Source organism: Oncorhynchus masou, chromosome 28 (genome assembly GCF_036934945.1).
Source record: "Oncorhynchus masou masou isolate Uvic2021 chromosome 28, UVic_Omas_1.1, whole genome shotgun sequence".
NCBI lineage: Eukaryota > Metazoa > Chordata > Actinopteri > Salmoniformes > Salmonidae > Oncorhynchus > Oncorhynchus masou.
This window is the reverse complement of record NC_088239.1, coordinates 48,109,032-48,134,026: the sequence shown is the minus strand read 5'-3', so window position 1 is coordinate 48,134,026 and position 24,995 is coordinate 48,109,032. Positions and strand designations below refer to the sequence as shown.

The 24,995-nt window shown below is 42.2% G+C and overlaps 1 protein-coding gene across 8 annotated transcripts; it reads right to left on the bottom strand.

Moving 5' to 3' along the window:
- Positions 1 to 795: 795 nt before the first annotated feature.
- On the bottom strand, positions 796 to 23,407 carry LOC135517747 (SH3 domain-binding protein 2-like). 8 transcript variants are annotated; one of them, XM_064942322.1, is made up of 13 exons: positions 23,324 to 23,407; positions 15,839 to 15,978; positions 14,596 to 14,698; positions 12,093 to 12,213; positions 11,931 to 11,998; positions 11,612 to 11,697; positions 11,453 to 11,530; positions 3,996 to 4,650; positions 3,744 to 3,864; positions 3,435 to 3,490; positions 3,158 to 3,233; positions 2,981 to 3,040; positions 796 to 1,631 (listed from the first exon to the last, which is right to left on the bottom strand). In XM_064942322.1, exons 2-13 carry the CDS (start codon positions 15,972 to 15,974, stop codon positions 1,494 to 1,496), a joined length of 1,698 nt encoding a protein of 565 aa, XP_064798394.1. In that variant the 5' UTR covers positions 15,975 to 15,978; positions 23,324 to 23,407; the 3' UTR covers positions 796 to 1,493. The 8 variants fall into 8 exon arrangements, with proteins under 8 accessions (XP_064798394.1, XP_064798395.1, XP_064798392.1 ...); XM_064942323.1 differs by lacking the exon at positions 23,324 to 23,407 and adding an exon at positions 23,235 to 23,323; XM_064942320.1 differs by lacking the exon at positions 23,324 to 23,407 and adding an exon at positions 22,558 to 22,735.
- Positions 23,408 to 24,995: the final 1,588 nt, after the last annotated feature.

Sequence of the window (24,995 nt, the reverse complement as noted above, 5' to 3'; positions counted from 1 at the left end):
GAACCAGTGTCTGCTCATCACTATCAGTGAGTGATCTCTGTGTGATTTTGCTGCACGTGCCCTCTGGGCTGGAGAACAACACACACAACACAAGATTACAACATGGAAATATCTAAATCAAATCTACAGTTAAAAAATAAAAGAGCTACAATAAAATAACAATAATGAGGCTATATACAGGGGGTACCGGTACCAAGTCAATGTGCAGGCGTACAGGTTATTCGAGGTAATTGAGGTAACATGTACATCTAGGTAAGGGTAAAGTGATAGGAGCTATGATTTCACCTTAAATATTTTCTACTGAACAAAGTATACTTGTAGTTATGTGGCTGTTTATTATTGTCTGTGACTCAACATAAATCATACCCAAACTATTTTTTCATAATTAAAAAAATACTGTAGTCGACAGTGGGGTCTATGTAATTCTTATTTTCAATGACGGCCTAGGAACAGTGGGTTAACTGATTGAATGTGAAATGGTGTGTGCACTATTCTGAATCAAGTTAATACTCTCCTAACTCCAGTGAAGTAACATTTTCTACAATAATTGTGAGACGTGCCCCCCGAGTGGCACAGCAGTCTAGGTGGCAGAATTACTTATTTTTTACCTTGGGGATTTGATCTTGCAACCTTTTGGTTACTAGGCCAACACTCTAACCACTAGGCTACCTGCCACCCCAGTTACATGGCACAGCACCAAACAGCGCCACCCAATGGAATCGTCACCTGCCCTCTGCTGTTATCCAGTTACACATAAAAAAAAAAATATAATCAGAAAGAATTTTTACAAAAGAATTTTTTACAATGCATTTAATTTACATATCACAAATGGACAGTTCTGTACAGTACAATAGGATGTGTGGACAGTTTGATAGCATGCTGTCATCATTATCTAAGCATTTTAAAATAGAACTTTTTTTCTGAAGATAATATGATGCATTTCATAAACTTTATAGAATAAATAAGTGATTTACACATAATTGGTCCTCAATGCGTAATGCAAAACCAGTGTTAAATATCCCGACATTAATGTGCAGTGAACCCATAAATCTTTACATTTGCTTGTATTCTGAACAACACTTCAGCAGTGCTATCCAGTGTAATGACAGACCTTTAGAGTACTAGTCCTGCAGTAGTCCTCAGTAATCCTCACATAAGACAACTTTCTGTATATAGAGCTCATTGTCCTCCTCACAGATACCATATTTTCTTCACAACTGCAACCATGTGCACTTGTTGCACCTCTGCCCAAGCGTTGTTTAGGGCTAGATCCCATGCCATGATGCTCATCAGAATCACTCCAACAAATACTCAGGCTTGGTTACAGATATGCACCAATCTGACTTGCCCTACAGGGGGCAGTGTCATTTTGTTTCGACCACAGCAGGTTTCGACTGTAGTTCATGACAGTTGCAGAACCGTATTAGATGCCCAAAAGGAGAGAGTCCGTTTGAGCGGATGAGGCAATGGCCTCAGGCAGAGTCAGGACAGGGTCATCTGGGCATGATGTAACCATATGGCTGCTGCAGACACAGAGAGTCGTGATTGGGTAGAGGGTGGCTATAGTAGTGCTCCACTAGGGCCGACAGGGAGGAAAATGTCATCTCAAACTCCAGGAACACCCGGGAGTCCTAAACCATAAACACATTGAAATTCACATCAAACAAGACAGATATGGTACTGGAATCCTTCATCTATTATTGATTGAGTCAGACAATCAACATGGTAGACAGCCTTAACCAAGGTTTGAGTTTTAGTGAGGTCCAGTAGCTTAATTTCTATACAATTAAAAAACTTTCAAATGCTATTTGGAGAACAGCAAAAGCAAGCAAAAAGGACCCCATCCATTATCACCTTGGCTGCTGTAGGTTCTTTCCCCTCAGTCGATCTACAAACACATAGCCTATTAGCCACTGTAATGTTATTCCCCTGAAAGGGAGGACATATGAGAAATGATTCACACTGACACGTGGCATCAGAGACATTTTTAGAACTGAACTGTTAGCATTTTAATGTTGGCCTATAGGGAAGATAGGCCATGTGGAGATGTTCATATTGAAACATGTCTTTTCAAGTTCCTAACTTGTTTGATCAAATTAGTACCGATTGTCTCAGGGGACCCCACATGGGTGCCCGACCCCAAGTTTGGGAACCACTGTACTAACCTCTGCTCCTCTCTCTCCGTCTCCTCTGCTTCCTCCTGCATACATTGCAGACTGCCTCAGCCTCACCACTAAGCGCCACATCATTGTCTGTCTCAGTAGCCTACTCTCTATAAAGCAAAGTTATTATGAGAACTTTGTAGGATAGCGTATTTTTTGCTCCTGCTGAGGTAGGCTCTGTTTAACGTTAGCTTCTTAATTCATCCTTCGAGCCGGCTAAGTAATACTAGCCAGAGCCTTCAACGTTACTGCAATAGAAGTGTGTGCCGGCATTTAGCCACCTGATTGACTGACATCTATAAGCGACTATTTACCAGTTGTGCACTCATTCTCTGAGATTCATTTTCTGTTTGTTTGGGGGATGTTTGTAGACATGGCAGGAGTCGCGGGATGCTTTTAAAATGCGGATGGTTTTAACATGTTTTTTTTTTCTCTTTCAGTATCTTGCAAACACGCTGTCTGCAGGGTCTTCAGTTGCCTACTTGAGGGTACTCCGATCTGGGGTAGTTAGTTTCTCGTCTCAGGCCGTTTGAGAGAGTGGTGAATGTGCTGCTAAGAAGGCTTATCCGGGAGGCAAATCCAGGGGGATGCAGGCGAACATAACAAGCCTGGATCAAGGTTCTGAGCTTTGATCAACGCTGGGGCAATATTTCGATGTTGACCCGTAATTGATTTTCTTTATTGTGTACAAAATATATATTTTTATTATCATTTTTTTTTTTTTTACTTCTTCAAATTATAAAAAATGACCGGACCTCTGTGTACTCGTGTGTAATTACGGGCATGGGTAGACAGAAAGTAAAGACAGTGGTTCTGACCTCCTCAAAGAGCCTGTAGTTTCTGGCCTTGCACAGATCCACATCCCACACCACCAGCACCTGATTCAATGAGAACAAATGTACATTATTTACTGAAGCAGTTTCTTTTTAATATTCATTGTGTGATGTGTGGTGAATCCCTAGATGTTTATGCATCACAGCATGCACATGTTGTACCTTGGATGTCTTTGATCCTGAGTTCCTGAAGCAGTAGAGACCATCCTGCGGTGAACTGGAGCTTTCCATAAATAACCTGCAATTAAAGCACAATAATAATGTATTTGAGTAAGACTGCATTCAGACGTGCTCTGCTCTTCTTCCAAGAGAGAACAGAGACATGATTGTCAGAAAGAGATTCCCCGATCGAACATGAGTGGGCGTTAAAGACTGTTACACAAAAAGGAACAAGGAGGATTTAACAAATGTTCAATACAGAAATTGTTTATTGTCTTACTTTTCAACACTGCTTGTTTCTGTTATGTCCACAAACACAGAATCTGGTAATTGAACCTGAGGTCAGAAACATGTGTCAAAAACAACAACAACAGACATAAAGGAGGTTAGAATTGTGTCAGCAGGCCAAGACTAATCTGTAGTACACGGAACAAGATTGTGCGATGAGATTATGGAATTTGCAGTGAAACAAGGGCATGCACTCGCCACCGAGTAAAGACACTAAACTCAACACAAAACATAACAGATGTGTTTCTCTAGTAGCCTGTGTACACAAGAGTGATAGTTGATGGAGAATATGGCCACTTACATTCTCATAGTCTTCATCGGAGTCATCATCGATGTCCTTGCATGGATCCCTGTTCTTTCTTAAAGAGGCAGGCACCTCGTCCACTGAGGTTCGGAAGCTTTGTCCATCTGGAGAGGATCTTCTGAGAAGAAGTGGGTGTTTTAACCTTCATCTTAAACGGTGCTATATATTTTTTGCATGATTACAATATAACAAGCTTGAAATCAAACTGTAGTTTTCAGAGCAAAAAGTAAAGCCTTTGCAGACACTTACTGTGCTGACCCTCTTGGTTGTTTAGGCATGGGTGCCGGACATGGAGATTTCGCTAGGAGGGGTGGCTTGTACTGTCCAGGCATGTGGTTCAGTGCTGGCGAGGCCTGTGGTGGGAGATCTGGTGTTGACCTAGTGCTGTGGCAGTGGTTTCGCACACTTGGGATGTGGCTGGGCGTGTTGCCATGGCAACCAGGTGGTCTAGGATTCAGCCCCATTTGCCTTTCCAGGTTGATGCAGATGGGCAGGGTGGCGGGAGACTTGAGGGTCACTGGAACATGGGGCTTCTTGTCTCTGTGGTCCCCCACAGGTAGGGTGGAGATGGACGTCTTCCCCATCATGATCTGCTTCTGACGGCTGGCAATGGGAGTGGGAAGAGGGGTCTTAGGGCCCCTCGCACTTCTCTCTGGGCTGTCCTTGTTTTGGATGTCCATGTGTCCATGTTGGTTGTGGCCGACCTCACCCAGCTTGGGTCGAGGTAAGAGCGGGGACATTTTCTTTGGAAGGGGGCTGGAGAGGGTCCTGTTGGGGACAGGGACAGGGGCAGGGGCAGGGGCAGGTTGGGGGAGACCTTTGCAGAATCCTGATTTTGATTCTTGTCTAAACTGGCATGGGAGTGGAGGAGGATGGTATGATGGTGGTGGAACAGTTAGTCTTCCTTCAACAGTAAAAAAAATAATAAGATATTCAGTGATAGTTACTAGAAACAGTAGGAAACATGGACTTCCTAAATTGTTGACAACTTTGTTGAGAGTTGAGAGACAATGTTGTTTCAGTGGTAGTTATCGTTTAGCTATAGATACAGTGCCTTCGGAAAGTATTCAGACACCTTGACTTTTTCCACTTTTTGTTTAGTTACAGCCTAAATACAAATTCTCATCAATCTACACATAATACCTCATAAAGACAGACTGAAAACAGGTTTTTCCAAATGTTTGCAAATGTATTAAAAATCAAATGATTTGCATAAGTATGCAAACCCTTTGCTATGAGACTCGAAATTGAGCTCAGGTGCATCCTGTTTCCATCAATCATCCTTGAGATGTTTCTACAACTTGACTGGAGTCCACCTGTGGTAAATTCAATTGTTTGTACATGAATTGGAAAGGCACACATCTGTATATATAAGGTCCCACAGTTGACAGTGCAAGTCAGAGCAACAACCAAGCCATGAGGTCAAAGGAATTGTCCGTAGAGCTCTGAGACAGGATTGTGTGGAGGCACAAATCTGGGGAAGGGTACCAAAGAATGTATATAGCGTTGAAGGTCCCCAAGAACACAGTGGCCTCAATCATTCTTAAATGGAAGAAGTTTGGAACCACCAAGAGTCTTCCTAGAGCTGGCCACCCGGCCAAACTAAGCAATCGGGGGAGAAGGGCCTTGGTCAGGGAGGTGACCAAGAACTCGATGGTCACTCTGACAGAGCTCCAGAGTTCCTCTGTGGAGATGGGAGAACCTTCCAGAAGGACAACCATCTCTGCAGCACTCCACCAATCAGGCCTTTATGGTAGAGTGGCCAGATGGAAGCCACTCCTCAATAAAATGCACATGACAGCCTGCTTGGAGTTTGTCAAAAGGCACCTAAAGACTGTCAGACCATGGGAAACAAGATTCTCTGGTCCGATGAAACCAAGATTGAACTATTTGGCCTGAATGCCCAGCGTCAAGTCTGGAGGAAGGTGGCAGGGACTGGGAGACTAGTCAGGATCGAGGGAAAGATGAACAGAGCAAATTACAGAGATCCTTGATGAAAACCTGCTCCAGAGCGCTCAGGACCTCAGACTGGGGTGAAGGTTCATCTTCCAACAGGATAACGACCCTAAGCACACAGCCAATAAAATGCAGGACAGACTTCAGGACAAATCTCTGAATGTCGTTGAGTGTCCCTGACAGAGCTTATTTGGAGAAACAACCCAAATACAGGTGTGCCAAGCTTGTAGCCCAAGAACCCAAGAAGATTTGAGGCTGTAATCGCTGCCAAAGGTGCTTCAACAAAGTACTGAGTAAAGGGCCAGAATACTTATGTAAATATCATATTTAAATGTTTTCTTTTTATAAATTTGCTATTGTGTTTTATAAAAAACAGTTTTTACTTTGTCATTATGGGGTATATGGTGTAGATTGATGAGTAAAAAAAACAATTTAATCAATTTTAGAGTACGGCTGTAACGTAACAAAATGTGCAAAAAGTCATGAGGTCTGAATACTTTCCAGATGCACTGTATACATATACACACTACCGGTCAAAAGTTTTAGAACACCTACTCATTCAAGGGTTATGTTTACTATTTTCTACATTGTAGAATAATAGTGAAGACGTCACAACTATGAAATAACACATATGGAATCATGTAGTGACCAAAAAGGTGTTAAACTAATCAAAATATATTTGAGATATGAGATTCCTCAAATAGCCACCCTATGCCTTGATGACAGCTTTGCACACTCTTTGTATTCTCTCAACCAGCTTCATGAGGTAGTCACCTGGAATGGATTTCACTTAACAGGTGTGCCTTCATAAAAGTAAACTTGTGAAATTTCTTTATTTCTTAATGTGTCTGAGCCAATCAGTTGTGTTGTGACAAGGGGGGGTACAGAAAAAGTCCATATTATGGCAAGAACAGCTCAACTAAGCAAAGAGAAATTACAGTCCATCATTACTTTAATACACAAAGGTAAGTCAATCTGGAAAATGTCAAGAACTTGAACGTTTCATCAAGTGCAGTCGCAAAAACCATCAAGCGCTATGATGAAACTGGCTCTCATGAGGACCGCCATAGGAAAGTGTGACAACCCTCCCACTCTGTCTGCCGTATTCTCTCTTTGTTCTTGTTTCCTTATTAGGATGCCGGTAGGCGGAGTTGGGAGGGTCGTCAGCTACATGGGAAACACCTGGGCCCGGTGTGTCCCAGGATAAATACACCACTTCCCTATTCATAGAGGACACTATCTCCATGCAGACACCTTTATGGATTTTGTTGTGTTTCTTGGTGGTTTTTTTGGTTGTTTGCTTTGGCACCTTTCAACACCCTGCATTATCACATTCATGCATGCAAAACACTCACTTACACTACTGATTACTGATCACACACACCATTGTATATTATATTTAGTTACTTATTTAATAAATATATATTTTTGTTACTCCGTATCTCCACATTGTCTCCCTTTTGTTACGGGCTTTGAGCCGGTTCGTGACAAGTGGGGGCTCATCTGGGATTTTTGAACATATTGATTTGGGAGAACGTGGAGGTACGTGTTTGGTTTGCATATTTTGTGTGTTTGAGTTTGATAAGCCCAGCATTGGTTGTCTTTGTTGTTTGGTTTGTGTGCTGCGTTGAAGAGAGAATGGTTAGTTTCCAGGCCCTGCCTAGCCTGGAAACTCTTGTTCTACTTTCTGTTGGGACATCAGTCTGAGGAGGTGAGTAATCGGCTGTGTACCTCAATGGGAGATTTGGGTAGGGTAGTGGAACTTGCTACTCGGAGCTATAGCTTTTTTCCCCTCATAGGTTTAGCGACGTGTTTCATTTTTGGAATATGTTGGGCATGGTTAAATGTTTGTTATTTTTGTGTGCTGTCTGTGGACTGAGCAGTTGTCTCGGGGGCACATCCGTGACTTGGTGGAATTTGCCAGCATGCTGGTGAGTTTTTCCTTGCCAGGGGCTACAGGGCGTAAATTCCCACCAGAAATCCTCACCAAGACTAGGGTTTAGTTATTGTAGGAAGCTCCGTATCTCATCTCTCTTCTGTGGTGCTCAGGGTAATTGTCATTTCTCGGGTTGTGGTCTGGTGTGCTCAGCAGAGGGGAAGAGCGAGATTTTTTTGTTTGTTTAACGTCTTATGTAGATTAGTTCATTCGCTTTCCATCAGAGGAATTGTTAGAATTAGGTACTAAAGAATAGCTGTTGAAGGTCGCTGAACACAAGGTTGAAATTAGTGATAAACGTCTAAAGAATTCTATTAGGTTAATATTGAAGGCCAATCTGATGGAGAGTGGTATTCTTGAAGATACCACTGGGCCAGTCTCTGCTGAGGACTCGTCTCCCCTTATCGTTACAATGGCCATTCCATCGGTTAGTCCTAGTAGTCTTCTTTTTGAACAGCAGAAAGAACTGCTTCTGTTACAGCTAGAACATGATCATGAGAAGCTAGAGCATGATCGTGTAAAGTTTGAAAAGGAATTGGCATTTAAAGAAGATATGGAGCGTGCTAAAATCACGTTGCAACAAGAACGTCTAGAGTTGGTTATGGAAGGAAAGATCTCAGGGGAGAGTTTGTTCTGGGAAGGTGACCCAGATTTACCTAGGGGTCGTTCCTCTTTTGGTCGTGCCCCGGACACACTTGATATTGTTGGGAACTTACGGTTATTGCCTCAGTTTAATGAAAAGGACCCTGAGACATTCTTTTCGTTGTTTGAGCGTGTTGCTGACGCTAGGAATTGGCCTGATTCTGATCGCACTTTAATGTTGCAGTTTGTGCTGACTGGTAAAGCGCAGGAAGCATATTCAGCTCTTAGTGTTAGCCGACAGTGCCAGTTATGATAAGGTTAAAACAGCTGTGTTACAGATTTATGAATTGGTCCCTGAGGCTTACCGCCAACGATTTAGAACTTTAAAAAGGGATGATAAGCAGACTCGTGTTGAGTTTGCGCGAGAATTATCTTTACAGTTTAATCGCTGGTGTTCCGCCTCTGCATTTATGACTTTCCAAGGGCTGTGTGATCTGATTATGTTGGCGCAATTTAAGGACACAATCCCTGATCGTAATGCCACGTAAATATTAACGAACGAAAAGTAAAGAATGTCACTGAAGCTGCGGCTTTGGCGGACGAGTATGTGTTGACTCACAAAAGTGTCTTTGCAGAGCCCCGTATTTGGAATGAGTGGGGGCGTTAGGATAGATTTGGGCTTCACTCACCGAGATACTTTGGTTCACGGGCAGAGTTCTATTCAAATAGGGTTGAGCCTGACTCCCATGGTAAAGCTGACTTTGGTCAAGAGTGTCACTACTGTCGAGGTTCAGGTCTTTGGAAAAACTAATGTCCACTTCTCAGGTCAAAGGGTGCTTACGCTAAATCTAAGCCTACCGCATTAGCTGCGCCTGTTCCACATCAGTTCACTCATGACTCATTGCCTCAGGCCCAGGAGCATGTGAACGTCCATATTGATCCAGACTATGTACCTTTCATTGCGGAAGGTTTTGTGTCTATGTTAGGAAGTAAGGACCTAGTGCCAGTGAAGATCCTGAGAGACACAGGTGCCTCTGAATCATTTGTGTTGGAATCTGTGTTACCCTTTTCTGCTGAGACTGATTCGGGGAATAGTGTTCTAATTAGGGGGATAGGTTTGCACACTCTGTCAGTTCCATTGCATAAACTGATGTTGGATTGTGGGCTGGTGAAGTTGTTGTGGGGGTGCATCCTTCGTTGCCTATTGAGGGTATCGACGTTATCCTTGGGAATAACTTGGCTGGTGAGCGTGTATGGCCTGTCGTGTTTCCATCTCTAGTGGTTTCCACTAAGCTGTCATTTGTTGGGTTTCCTGATGAGTGTACAGTTTCCCAGAGGTGTTCTCTGCGTGTGCAGTGACACGTTCTATGAGCCGTGGCGAACTGGTCACTGCGCCGACTAATGATGATAATAATACAAAAAAGTATGTCACTGTTTTCCCTGTTCCGTTATCTGTAACCCGCTCAGATATAATCAACGCACAATGGGATGACCCCACGTTAGAAGAGTTGCGTGACCAAATTGTGCCTGTGGAACAGTTGGGAGATGTCGCCGATGGCTATTTTCTCCAAGAGGATGTCCTGATGAGAAAGTGGGTGTCTCATGGTAGTTGTTTTCTGGGGGAGGCAATTAGTCAGGTTGTTGTACGAGTTAAGTTTGTGAGTTGGTGTTGGCAACTTCTCACAATGACGTTGCTGGACATATGGGGGTGAAGAAAACCTACAATCGCATACTAAGACATTTCTCTTGGCCTAGATTAAAGAGGGATGTTTCTGATTTTATCAAGCTGCCACACCTGTCAATTAACTGGAAAACCTAATCAAGCTATTAAGCCGGTACCATTGTTTCCTATTCCTGTACTTCCCCATTCATAGAGGAGACTCTCTCCATGCAGACACCTTTATGGATTTTGTTGTGTTTCTTGGTGGTTTTTTGGTTGCTTGCTTTGGCATCTTTCAACACCCTGCATTATCACATTCATGCATGCAAAACACTCACACTACTGATTACACACACCACTGTATATTATACTTAGTTATTTAATAAATTTATATTTTGTTACTCCTTATCTCCACGTTGTCTTCCTTTTGTTATGGGCTTTTAGCTGGTTCATGACAAAAGGAAGACCCAAAGTTACCTCTGCTGCAGAGGGTAAGTTCATTAGAGTTACCAGCCTCAGAAATTGCAGCCAAAAAAATGCTTCCCAGAGTTCAGGTAACAGACATCTCAACATCAACTGTTTAGAGACTGTGTGAATCAGGCCTTCATGTTCGAATTGCTGCAAAGAAACCACTTCTTAAGGACACTAAGAAGAGACTTGCTTGGGCCAAGAAACACGAACAATGGACATTAGATCTTTGGAAATTTGTCCTTTGGTCTGGAGTCCAAATTGGACATTTTGGGTTCCAACTGCCGTGTCTTTGTGAGACATGGTGTGGGTGAACAAATCTCTGCATGTGTATTTCCCACCGTAAAGCATGGAGGAGGTATTATGGTATGCGGGTGCTTTGCTGGTGACACTGTCTGTGATTTATTTATAATTCAAGGCACACTTAACCAGCATGGCTTCCACAGCATTCTGCATCGATACGCCATCCCATCTGGTTCGCGCTTAGTGGGACTATCATTTGTTTTTCAACAGGACAATGACCCAATACACCTCCAGGCTGTGTAAGGGCTATTTTACCAAGAAGGAGAGTGATGGAGTGCTGCATGACCTGGCTTCAACATTCCCCTGACCTCAACCAAATTGAGATGGTTGGGATGAGTCGGACTGCATAGTTAAGAAAAAGCAGCCAACAAGTGCTCATCATATGTGGGAACTCCTTCAGACCGTTGGAAAAGCATTCCAGGTTAAGCTGGTTGAGAGAATGCAAAGAGTGTGCAAAGCTGTCATCCAGGAAAGAGGTGGCTATTTGAGGAATCTCAAATCTCAAATATATTTAGATTTGTTTAACACTTTTTGGGTTATTACATGATTCCATATGTGTTACTTCATATATTTGATGTCTTCACTATTATTCTACAATGCAGAAAATAGTAAAAATGAAGAAAAACCCTTGAATGAGTAGGTGTTGTAAAACCTCTGACCAGTAGTGTATGTACGGTCGCAAATGGAGCCAAATTGGACCATTAGTTTGAATTGTGATGACATGCCAGTCCCATCAAGGGCTGTCTATCACAGTTGTAGCACCTTTCAGCACCAAACTCAAAGATATTTATTATTTAGTACCTGTATAAGTTGGTGGGCTATCTGGTTTTTCATAGTCATCATCATCCTCATCATCTTCTTCATCCTCTAACATATAATCTAGGCAAGAAAACACACAAAATTGTCAGTGCACAGAATTCATTCATTGTATGAAACAATGTTGTGAGTGCTGTCACTTACTGCTTCCTGGGTCATCATGGGCATAGGTTATGTCCATGGGGCTCTCGATCGATCCATAGAAGTTGTCCGCATCACTTTCAGAGTCACTATGTCAACAGAGAGAGGACCACATCAATCACCTTCTATTGAATTGATTCACTGATTGTGCATTCGCTGACTCCCATTCATACTTTTTGTAACACAGCAAGAGATATCCTACAAGATCAAACCTGCATGCTCAGAAAGTTAATCGGAGCATGCAGCCAAACTGTCTACCATTTATCAGAAAGAGCAAGTGACCGCAGATGGTACGTTTGTGTGAAGGGATGTGTTGACTTACTTTGGAATATGTGAATCCATTCTGTCATTATAGTGATCAATTTCTTTTCGCAGGTTTCGCATCCATTTCTGTTAGTAGACAGAAATAACCGCGATTACATGATCTATGTATTGCTGTAATGTTACTAGGAATGTGAGAGGTTCTGTACATATCACCCCTCACCCTTCTCTCTTCCTCGTTGGCTGCTGAGAAGCAATAGGTCCGGTGCTTCTTACTACTGAAGTGGACGATTTTGAAGGGAAACACATTATTGGAGGTGGTCTCTTCTGCTGCCCTCATCACCCTGACAACGAGAGAAATAGAAAGTGAAACAGCACCTTGGAGAAGACCACATCCGAATCCATTATAATAGATACACAGATGTAGGAAAACACGGTGCAGTAAAGCCTCCTCACTCTGACCAATCCGATTTCACATTTCGTAGGTTAAACCATATCAGTGGGTTAACTCATTTATTACTATTACTATCACATTATTGCTGTGACAAACATTTCATGCCGTCTATGTGATATTGTGTTCTGTTGGTGCTGTATGGGCCTGCTGGTCTGGCCATGTTTCAGTGTACCAGGCTGCTCAGTGTTTACTACTACTACTGTTAGTAGTAGTTGCAATTACTATTCCCTGTAACGTTATTACTGAGATATTTCTGTTTGTACAAGTGGCAAGCTGGAGCTTGTCTGAGCGGTTGGCTGGATATGCCCTCACCCGCTAGTAACTTCTGCTGATTCATTGAGCTCTGCCCACTATAGTGTTGTCCTGTCAGAACTGGATGTTAAGGCCCATATCTATACACTTTGAAACCACAGACACAAACACACGTGCGGACACATCTGCTTCCGTATGACAATGTTTATATGATAGTGGATATGTTCGATGGCTGCACAACACTTCAAGATAGAAAAACAAAATGGGAGAGTCCGTCACTACACAACTTGCATCTCCTTGAGACGGCAGGTGATCCTGCTCTGACAGGAGGTGCGCAGGGCGGATACCTGAAGAAATTCCCCAAGCTCCATGAATGGTTGAACTTGTGATAGGTGACTGTTAAGGGATTTTTTTTAATCAATAATGACTAATTATGTATACATTTCAATCAGGACTGACTAAACAGAATACTATTATGTTGCTGTATATATATGAATTTTCTTTTAATCCTAGTACTGAATATAATGTGTGTAATTATAATCAAGAATTAGAACAATGACTGTCTGTTCCTTGGTAGAAATGAATGAACTTATCGTCAGACTGGCTAGAATTCTTATCTACACAGGAAGACCTTGGTTCAGTCATGAATTATATAAATTGGTGAGAGACGATGCGGGAAGGCTTGAGAACTATACTGCCATTGTACCAGAGTGGAGAAGAGACGGGACGTACTATGGTTTGCACAGATGAATATGGTACCTTCAGGCATTTGGAAATTGCTCCCAAGGATGAACCAGACTTGTGGAGGTCAACAAATGTTTTGCTGAGATCTTGGCTGATTTCTTTTAACTTTCCCATGATGTCAAGCAAAGAGGCACTGGGTTCGAAGGTCGGCCTTGAAATACAGCCACAGGTACACCTCCAATTGACTCAAATGATGTCAATTAGCCTATCAGAAGCTTCTAAAGCCATGACATCATTTTCTGGAATTGTACAAGTTGTTTAAAGGCACAGTCAACTTAGTGTATGTAAACTTCTGACCCACTGGAATTGTGATAAGTGAAATAATCTGTCTGTAAACAATTGTTTGAAAAATTACTTGTGTCATGCACAAAGTAGATGTCCTAACCGACTTGCCAAAATTATAGCTTGTTAACAAGACATTTGTGAAGTGGTTGAAAAATGAGTTTTAATGACTCCAACCAAAGAGTATGTAAACTTCCAACTTCAACTGTATATATATATAAATTGGGGAGAAAAGGGGGTCAGAAAAAAAATATATATATATTTTTACCCCCTTTTGTCCCCAATGTCGTGGTATCCAATTGGTAGTTACAGTCCACGCATCCGAAACACAACCCAGCCAAGCCGCAATATAGTTCCCTGTGTATGTTACCTCTCTGTGTGGTTGCTTTATTCCTTTGACTGGGAAAGGTTTTCAATGAGTCACAGACCAGTCAAACAGCTATATTAAAGCTCTATTTATGCAAGGCCAAAGTAGAGAGAAGAGACTCCAGATGTGTAATTACACAGTTACACAGTTCTAACGCTACCCCTATGGCACTGCGGCATGCGCCTTCAGGGGGAAGCAGTAGAAGGAAGAACTCAATGGACCACCACAGGCTAGGATTCCTCAGTGTCCACTTTCACTTTTCAAAATGTCAAACAAATATGGAAAAGAGGTGGTTTAACAGTGCCGTCTCTATTACTGACTTGTCACCTATGTAGGAATTAATATGACGAGTCCCCCCTGTGTTAGGTATTCATAAGCGAAAACTCCCGAGGCTCTCATTTAGCAGGAAGTGGCACACCAACACTTAAGACATGCTTTCACTGTCAGCAGACTTTCTCATCTGATCAGGATTTCTTAGTATAACAACCGATTGCAACGGACAATGCCAGCTGTATTTCAAACATTGATAATCATATGTAGGCCTATGGGAGAATGACAACATGCTTTGCCAAAGTCTATTCAAATTCAGGTGCAAATGACAGCTGCATGACAATAGTGGACACTGACCTGTTGTAGCCATTGAGAGAGAAAGCCCCCTGCGGTGCAGGACTGGTACTGCTCTTGAAATAATACACACATCCCCTGTGGATGATTATATAGCGAAGAGGCCCTGTAAGAAAGAAAGATAAGGTAAGGGAAAGTCTCACACATACAATAACCTAGGTATAATAGCAAGTATAAAGAGTTTCATTCTAAAATGCTATATATCCATTTTCAGACATGTTGGTAAATTTAGCCTTTATTGTTTAAAGAAATGATGAAAGAGATTGGTGTGTTCTTTCAATATTTAATCATGGCATAAGGTCGTTCAATGAGAGACATGACATTGGCCCACCGTCGTCCGGGTTTGGCCGGGGGTAGGCCGTCATTGTAAATAAGAATTTGTTCTTAAACTGACTTGCCTAGTAAAATAAAGGTTAAACAAACAAACAAAACACAACATGTATTTGTTTAAAATCTATCACAAATAATCAAAATGCTATATATCTGCCACACTTTCAGATAAATAAGAATCACTGCTACGCTTTATACAGTCAAATATAGCAAATAACTACAAGAAATGTACAAATGATACATTTGTGACATCAATATATATTTATTTTTAATCAATTGAATACAGTAATATGAGATCTGTATGTAAAACATTTACATTTGACATTTTTGTCATTTAGCAGACGCTCTTATCCAGAGCGACTTACCACATATCACTTATCACATATCACTTACCACATATCACTTACCACATATCACTTATCACATATCACTTATCACATATCACTTACCACATATCACTTACCACATATCACATATCACTTATCACATATCACTTATCACATATCACTTACCACATATCACATATCACATATCAAATTCAGGATAAGAACATTCCATTCCAGATAAAAAATGTATATATAGCGTTACACATCTAAAATCTATTAATGAAAAATCTGAGAACAGTAATATTTACACACACATGAAGGTACCCAGAAGCAATCATTTCTGATGAAAAAACACCAATGTGAAAAATAGGTGGATATAGCGTTTTGGAAATAAACTTTTCATATGTTGTTCCTAATTTGATGAATCTCCAACCCTGCTCGAGGGGTGATGAACTAAACGTTGTGATGAGATGAAAGTATGCAGTGCAACTCATCTCAGACCTTTGTCAGAATCCCTTGGTGCAGTGCACATTAATGTGCCATGAAAGTTATATATGTAATGTAATGTTATGTACTGTAGGGCTACTCACACTTCATAAGGCTGAACTGGCTTCCTCCCTTCTTGTGGAGGTACCCAGAGTGGCACACGCCTCCTGGCATGGTGAGCAGGTTCTGGGCCCCGATGGCCCTCATTGGAACAGGCCAGTAGATCTCTGCTGAAGCCATGTTTCTGAGGAGGACAGGGAGATAGAGAAATAACACGTCAAATACCACATTACACATCACAGAGCTGGCAGTGGTCTGAACGTATCTAACTTGACATTTCTGAGATGCCACGCTAAAAATAATATTTCAGCTGCTGCATTTCTCATTGAACCCAAGTCTGACAGTGAATTCTAAACCTGATTGCATCAAAACAGCAACATCTCAATGAACAAACGGCACAAGGACTTGAGAATTCGGACAAATGTTAACAAAATATCAACAATCAAGAAGAAGTAATACTACTTCCCATCGCAGCTTTGAAACACCTCGGTCCTTGAAAGCATCTTAGATCCTGACCCAATAACTTTCTTTCCACTTTGAAAGTTGCAAGAAACACCATGACAATTCTACATACACTCTCAGGAAGAAAAGGATTCCAGAAGGGTTCTGCTGCTGTCCCCATAGGATCATCTTTTTTGCTTCCAGGTAGAACTCTTTTGGGTTCCATGAAGGACCCTCTGTGGAAAAGGTTCTACATGGAACCAAAATGGGTTTTTCAAGTGAACACAGCCAAACTGCCCTTTTCGGTTCTAGATAGCACCTTTTTAGCACCTTCAAATGAGCAAAGGGGTTCCCTTATGAGCACAGACGAAGAACCTTTTTTTGCTTCTAGATAACACACTTTTTTCCCTAAGAGTTTAGACTTATAAACAAACAAACATCAAACAAACACCCCAGCCAACAGGTCTGCTACCCAACCTAAAACCCCAGTCATAATACCTGGGTACCCCAGCAGCAGCTTACATCCTCCCCTGAGGGTCTGAACTGCTGAGCTCTTCCTGAGCATGCGGGCAGTTGAGAGAACACACTAAGGCAGACTCAGAGAGACACACTCACACCACACTCTCCTCTAAAACCCCAATACAGCCAAAAACCTGCAGTCTCGAGCCTTGACCCTAAACCAGACAAGCAAACAGGAAACTGGACGTTTCCTCTGTAATGTGTCTCATGCCCTTTCAGAGCTGTTGATTGCACCCTGTGTGGTATGCTTCCTGCTTGGCAGCCCTGTGTGCCTGCCTGGTCTTTCCTTGGCCTGGCGATGGCTGCCTGCCTTCTGGGAGGGACAACTGCCTCCAGACACAAAGACAATTATACTAACAAGAGAAGAAAAATAGGCAATTTTACAAATTATTACAAATGACTGCCGAGCACCAACGGAAGGGATTGGGTTTAACATTGAGATCCAAGGGACAGGTGCAGGGGAGTAGTGTCTGACTGTTAGAGGAGAACGGAAAAGAGGAGACCGTAAGCTGCATCTCTCCCCAGAGTAAATCATAGGTCGTTGAACTTTCCAAGAGAAGAAACAGCCAGGCAGGGAGGTTCAATAAGGATGCAGGAATATAGCTTAGTCTCCAGGCAGCAGGTAGCCTAGTGGTTAGAGTGTTGGGCCAGTAACCAAAAGGTTGCTAGATCAAATCCCTGAGCTGACAAGGTAAAAATCTGTTCTTCTGCCCCTGAACAAGGCAGTTAACCCACTGTTTCTAGGCTGTTATTGTAAATAAGAATTTGTTCTTAGCTAACTTGCCTAGTTAAATAAAACCAAAAAAATTGTCTGATTAGTGAATTAGGCCGGGCAAGGAAATTATGAACTTATTCCTGCAAAATGTGTTTATGCTCCTTTTCTTTAGCGTCTATATTGGCATCTGATGAGGCAAGCAGATTGGAGTGTTTAGGACGCAGCAGGCCTGCTTGGTTATTTCTGATCTGTTTGTGTTGCCTGCTCCAAGTGGACTTAAAAGGACAACAGCAGCCTTTATCTGTCCTGTTGCCACATTCTGATGTTTGTGTAGTTTCCACTGGAAAGCAATAACCACTGTTCAAAAGGCATACAGGGTGTGGGACCTATGGACGGATTCACTCTGACTGCATGCTCTGACTATTTGTGGTGTTGGATATGTGTGGTTGTAAAGAGGACTAGGAACTTGTACTCTCTTATTTACAATGGAAGACTGCATGAACAGAATGGTCCCTTGGTTTTCATAATTCCTTCACTCGTTGCAGTTAATAACAAACCTTATTAAAGGGCATCTACGTGGAAAATACATTGGAGTTGCAAAAAGTCATCAAGGGTAACATTTCAAGCACAGGATTATGTTGTCATGGTAATTCATTTTCAACATTGACAAACCTTTATAAAAAAATATGTTGAATTTCCAACATTGAAACATGTTCAATGGTCTATCCACTATCAGAAAAAAAGAACAGTACGCTGGGTATAGTAGTGAGAGAGAGACACTAATCAGGAACTGCCAGGAACTGAAATGTAAACAGGAGTGGCAGGTATAACATACCAGGTTATTATTCAAACCTACTTCCTACTGCTGCCAGGAACAATCCACCGGAAAAACTACTCAACATAACCCATGGTTCTCGAGGAGAAACTAAATGAAACAAAAGCACAATGTCAACGGTACACAGTGTGCTCTCACCTACTGTGAGACACAATTCTCTGAATGACTACTCATAACAGGTACAGTGAGCAAAACATCAGTATCCTTAACTGTATCATAACCTTTGACGTACATGTCCCAGCCACAGTGTTACCAAATGCAACGTTATGATTACATCTCTGCTCTTGCAGATGTCTGCCCAGCTGTTGGTGAACAAAAAACGATTTGCAGGTGGATCCACCACAGTCCTATGAAGAATGTTAACGAGCATAGTCTCACAGGTGTACAACACTCACAACTGTTGGACATGTCTTTAAAGGAGAAGTCCACTAAAAAACTATCTGTTGGTATTCGTTTAATTAGTCCACTGTTGATACAGTCCCAAAAGGTTGCATGTCAGCAAGTTTTCAAGATATAGATCTTTCAAAATACAGAAAGTGTCACGGTATGATACATTTTGGGAATGTATTAACAGTGGATTAATGAAACAAATAACAAAATATAGTTTTTGAGTGGTATTTTCCTTTAAGGAGTCGGCCTACTCCACAGGCCATATAGGGGAACGTGATGAGTTTCCGACAATACATAGTACTTTCATTTCTTTCAGCCTTCACTCATGGCATTCCACGCTGTAGCAGCAATAATTTCATTTTGCTTTTGTGGGGAGCTTGGCTTTCTCCCACATCACTTCCTGTCTCCCAATATGAGCATGTTCTCCACACAGGGAGGCAGTGTGTGTGCCCAGAAAACAAATACTGTAAAAAAACAGCAACATGACAAAACAAGAACTAGCTCCTCTCTTTGGAGATTCAGGACTAGGTTTTAGTTTAGGGGATGTGTTCCTTTTACTTTCCTGAACATGTGAATCACAATCAGAGAGTAAGAAAGTGATCAAGTGAAAGTGCACGTTCCTATATAGGAGTGCCCAGTGCTTAATTTGAGTACCTCTCCGTTTTGGTCCACATGAGCCTGCAACTCTCATCTCGCCAGCATTTATTTCCTTATAGAATCATAGCCACGCGAAGGGTTCGAAGCAGCTGCACGCCTGATATATTTAAATAAATTCAAATAAAGTTACTGCTGTCTGTTCAGAAATAAATGAAATAATTCAGAATAGCCTACTACACCACGAGGAAGCCTCAAATTTGACCAGAGGATAAATAGCTTATTTTAAAAATAGCCTAGTGGAGTGTAGCCCAATAACAAGGCATAGCCTACAGGCATAGCCTACAGGCATAGCCTACAGGCATAGCCTACAGGCATAGCCTACAGGCATAGCCTACAGGCATACAGGCATAGTCTACAGGCATACAGGCATAGCCTACAGGCATAGCCTACAGGCATACAGGCATAGTCTACAGGCATACAGGCATAGCCTACAGGCATAGCCTACAGGCATAGTCTACAGGCATAGCCTACAGGCATACAGGCATAGCCTACAGGCATAGTCTACAGGCATAGCCTACAGGCATACAGGCATAGCCTACAGGCATAGTCTACAGGCATAGCCTACAGGCATAGTCTACAGGCATAGCCTACAGGCATAGTCTACAGGCATAGTCTACAGGCATAGTCTACAGGCATACAGGCATAGCATACAGGCATAGTCTACAGGCATAGTCTACAGGCATAGTCTACAGGCATACAGGCTTAGTCTACAGGCATAGTCTACAGGCATAGCCTACAGGCATAGTCTACAGGCATAGCCTACAGGCATAGCCTACAGGCATAGTCTACAGGCATAGCCTACAGGCATAGCCTACGCTTGAGAAATATGTCAGTGAACAAACAGCATGCAGACAAAACTTGCCTTTCGCAATATTTCAAATAGCCTACAATCGCGGCAAAATACAGGTTGGAAAACAAATCGCTCCTGCTGAAAAGAAAATACCATAACCTGTCAGCTGTAGGCGACCAAAATATTTGATAAACTTCCAAATATTGTTTTACAAGTAAAACGAGAGAGAGGCTTTTGTCACGAGAACATAGGCCATCACCAGCTAGTGAGCTGTGCGTCATTGGGTGAGTCAGTGAAACTGGAAAGCATTTTTAGGACTATCATTTCCTCCTCATAATGTAGCATACAACAGGGGCGCAACTTTGGTTTAAGAAGTGGGGGGGAGGGGCATAATTAGTATTATAGATTTGTTTTATCTGCTCGATAAACACTCCAAACAGCCTACCCGAATGCTCAGAGGCGTCTGCATGGTCCTAAAGCACAACATTGCCTTGTTTTGTATCACATTCCAATGATAAAACTGCCACATTTTAGAATTTGTCCCCAGTGAAAGTTGCGCTCCTGGCATACAATATGTATCTCCACATACCTTGGCCTAGGGTATTGATAGATTCAAGACAAAGTTATTTTCATTGATCTCAGATTCTCAGTTTGTCAGTGTCAAAGTCGTCTGTCATTTCGATCATTTGTGCGGTATTATGGTGCTTTCAAGACAACTGGGAACCCTTTAAAAATTCAGAGTTGGATGACCGTTCAAAGCTAATTTTCCTAGTCGGAGCTTGTTTTTTCCCCGATTTCCCAGTTGTCTTGAATGCACTGAAGTCGGAAGTCTGAGATTTCCCAGCTCTGAGTTCCCAGTTGTTTTGAACGCAGCATTAAAAAAAGATCATGCCAAAGTCTCCAGACATGTAAAATGACGTAGAATTGCATGAAATGCGTTTATTTTCACAGACCCCAGGCCACATTTATTTCGCCCCATGTGTGCAACTTCTGTAAGTGCCATTAAGCAAATGTGATAATATTCATGCAATGCTCCCCAGGTCACCCACCTCTCATGCTCACTTTTTGTTACGACACCTTCCAATTTACAAATGAAGCACTGTGAGTGCCCGTGAGAATGTGATCTGGTTTCGTGTAAACAGGACTCAATATGACTAGCACACCAATGGTTGGATGTAAACAGTTGAACACACAAAATAACCGTTGCTTCATAACTCCCAATAAAATAAGCTGTCCAGCAGTTAAATTGATGACATATCAGTGTGTTTGTTGCCTCATAAAGTCATTGTTAGGAGAGGTTGATAGTTGAAACAATCCTAGCCATCCTCTTCCACACCAGTAGGGGTATTGTTCATCAATACCCGGTGCTTGAGCTCAACCGGACCTCAATGGCACCTTAATAATACAGTCGTCTTTCTCTTTTACTGCATCACCAAATACTCAGAAACTGAGTAGGTAGGAAAGTAGGTAGGAAAAGAGGTAGGAAAAGAGGTAAGAAAGTAGGTAGGAAAGTCAGAGAGATTTACGCCACTTACATGCTATTCCGTTCCCAACACATTCCCACACTGGGCTCGCTTGCAAGGAGAAACAACATATTTTTTCTTACTGACACATCCATTGATGGTGCAGGGCACTTCTCGCTACCGCGTTCTCTCTGGCAGGTCGCGGAGACAGACGGAAGACAGGGACAGACGGACAGACCGCCAGAGTGTGCTGCTGTACAGATATATAGATTGATACTCCAGACAGATAGGGCCTGGAGGGGCCGTCTGTCTGTGGTCTGAGGAACTGCCTGCCTGCTCAGACGCGTCGACTACTTTCCGGAGGGCCTTGTCTCAGAGCCCACACTCCACATTGGCCGACGTGCCTGAGCAGCTACTTCCTGCCCTTAGCTCATCAGCCAACAGTGCCACAGAGCTGAGTGTTGGGGGGGACTTTCCACCTCCAGCACCATGGAACAATGAAATGGACACAAACAAAATATCCTGAGTGCCACTATGACCTATAGACAGAACACCATGTGTCCTGTATTCTACAGTGTGTATCCAAATCACATGCATCGGTGAGTAATACACTATATCAACCATGTGTAATAACATCAAATAAATATATATTACACAGTAATAGCACAAACTACTTTTTGACTTTATGGTGTCGTTTGAGCCACAGTCTGTGTAGTCCCAAGACGAATAGCCAAATAAAAGACATAGCTGGTTGACCAGGAGGTTTGTTTCTGGTATTAGCATGGCCTATTTAGAAGTGATCCATGAGTTTCCAAGGAAATACCTAAACACTAACAGATTTGAAAGATGCGGCACAAGGAAAAACACTGTGTTCCATAGATCTCTCCACAAAACAGACTATTAATATAACGGGTTGCTAAATTCTGTTTACTTGACCGGAATATGGTGCTTACCCATTGAGACCTGCAGAAGAAGACTGCTCTCTCTTCTGAAGATCCGTGGTTTGCAGTGAACACTAAGCCACTTCCTGCACGCCTTTAATGCCATAAAGTGCGGTGACACCCTCCAAATGTAGAGCTCCAAGGCGACATATGTGCACACTCAGAACACTAAGAGCAGCTTGTCACACCCCCGTGTTTTTAGACCATTGACTAAATGGCATTTAGTCCCACCTACATGGGCCATTGAAGAGAAATATGCGCTGCTCCATATTTGGATACATTGATTCAAAGTAATACAATGGTGTGACACGCCTATACTTTATACAATGAAGTTCACTTCGCATGGTTGTTCCACTGTCAGTACACTAAACTTCACAAACAATTATGACCTTTGAAGTCGATAATCTCATTTGACACAGTGTCAAAGCCGTTGTTATAGTACAATCATTTATGGGCCCATGTTACCTATGGACTTCTTTCATGTTTGAGAAAATATACAGTGAGTGAGTATCCCCCTGAATGCAATTAAAAACTACAGACAAGCTGAGCGACAGAATAACAGACCACAGTCAGTTGTAACCCGTACTGTACATGGTCGTAGCCTGACTATTACAATTTCTCCCGTGTTGCTTATAGTAGTCGTCTGGGTCAAGGCTGAGCGAGAGCTTGTGAAAGAAAGTGAGACTCACCATGGTGATTCCCGCTAGAACAGAACAGGCTATTAGAGTAATGTGCCGTCATGTCATCGGACAGACCACAGAGGAAGTACTTGGACTACCTTGTCAGTTTGCGTAGAGGATGGGTTCGCTCTCACAACAGATGGGCATTCTAGTGTAGTTTGTGTATCACTGACTGACTGACTGACTGTCTTCTCCTGGTAGCTTTCTACATCCCCCTGCCAAAGAGGCTGGTGGGAGGAGCTATATGAGCTATAGGAGGATGGGCTCATTGTAATGGCTAGAATGGAATCAATGTAATGGTACCAAACACATGGAAAAAAAGCATTTGACTCGGTCCCATCGATTCCATTTCAATGAGCCCGTCCCCCTTTAGGTTCTCCCACCAGCCTCCTCTGCCACGCCAGCCTATCATGCACGACCATCAAAGCACATTGAAAGTCTTACTGGAAGAGTTGGACACCAGAAATGCCACTTTGAAAAAATTCTACACACTTTAAAGGGGCAATCTGCAGTTACTACAATTAATCAAATGATCCTTGAAGAATAAAATGTATAAATGCTTCATGAGCTCAGTTCAACTGTTGTACAACATCAGAACCCCAAAATATAAGTTGGTTTTACTCAAAGTAAGCAAAATAAACGTCAACAAAAACTATATAGCGTCAAAACATGGTTGAAACTAGAATTTTGCTATCATGAATGATCAGTCCTTGCATCAATAGCTCTGTCTAGGAATCTAAGAGTGTTAACATTTCTCCAGCCCCACCCCTCAGCTTTTTACCAAAACAGGGGTGGAGAGAACGCTTCGTTATTGTTTTAACTGCTGATTCCCTCTTTAAAATGCTTCTCAAAAGACATCTTCTTAACTGTCATATAGGAAAAGAAAGTAACTTGCATTGCTCTTTGGTAAGGGGTAGCACATGCACACACTGTACGGCGCGTTAGAGCTGTGAGAATGGAGAAGTTGGATATAGTCTAAAATGAATGTTTCTTACTTGTTGCACAATGTCCCATGTCATGCCATCTCCGAGTAAAAACTAATTGCAATGTCTCCAACTCTGCATTTATTTACAGTACTGAATCCACAAAGTACACTTCTTGGTGTATAACAACGGGAGATCCACAAAGTACACTATGGTGTAAAACAATGGGAGATGACATCATTCTGAGATTTTTTGTGGTTTGTTCCTAGGTTCTGGCCTTTCTAGGGAGTTTTTCCTAGCCACCGTGCTTCCACACCTGCATTGCTTGCTGTTTGGGGGTTTTAGGCTGGGTTTCTATACAGCACTTTGTGATATCAGCTGATGTAAGAAGGACTTTATAAATACATTTGATTGATTGATTGATTGATTGTTTTTCATGACTATTATGCTTCCTGGTCTCAATCAGAATATCACATGGAAGCAGGAAAGTATCTGTAGTTCCTTTTGATTACCTCAATAAATTGCTCCCGCATGTCATTTTATTATCGTTAGCGCATTCTATGCTAAAAAATGAATGAGCCAATCACGGCAAAGCATTGCCTGTCCCTTCAGAATCCCAAGTCTGAAATGCTCCCATGTCTGAAATGCTCCCATGACTGAAATGCTCTGTGTGTGGGCAGTGTAGGCCTACTGTGGCATTTAAAGAGTAGGTTTAAGTTGGTCATGTAGAACGCTGGAACATCATTGGACTGTAAGAGAGTGCAGAGGTGGTGGCCCAAAATAACACGCTTCAGCCTCTAAGCAGCTCATTTGCATAAGTATCAACCACAGTCTTGAAGTAGTATCT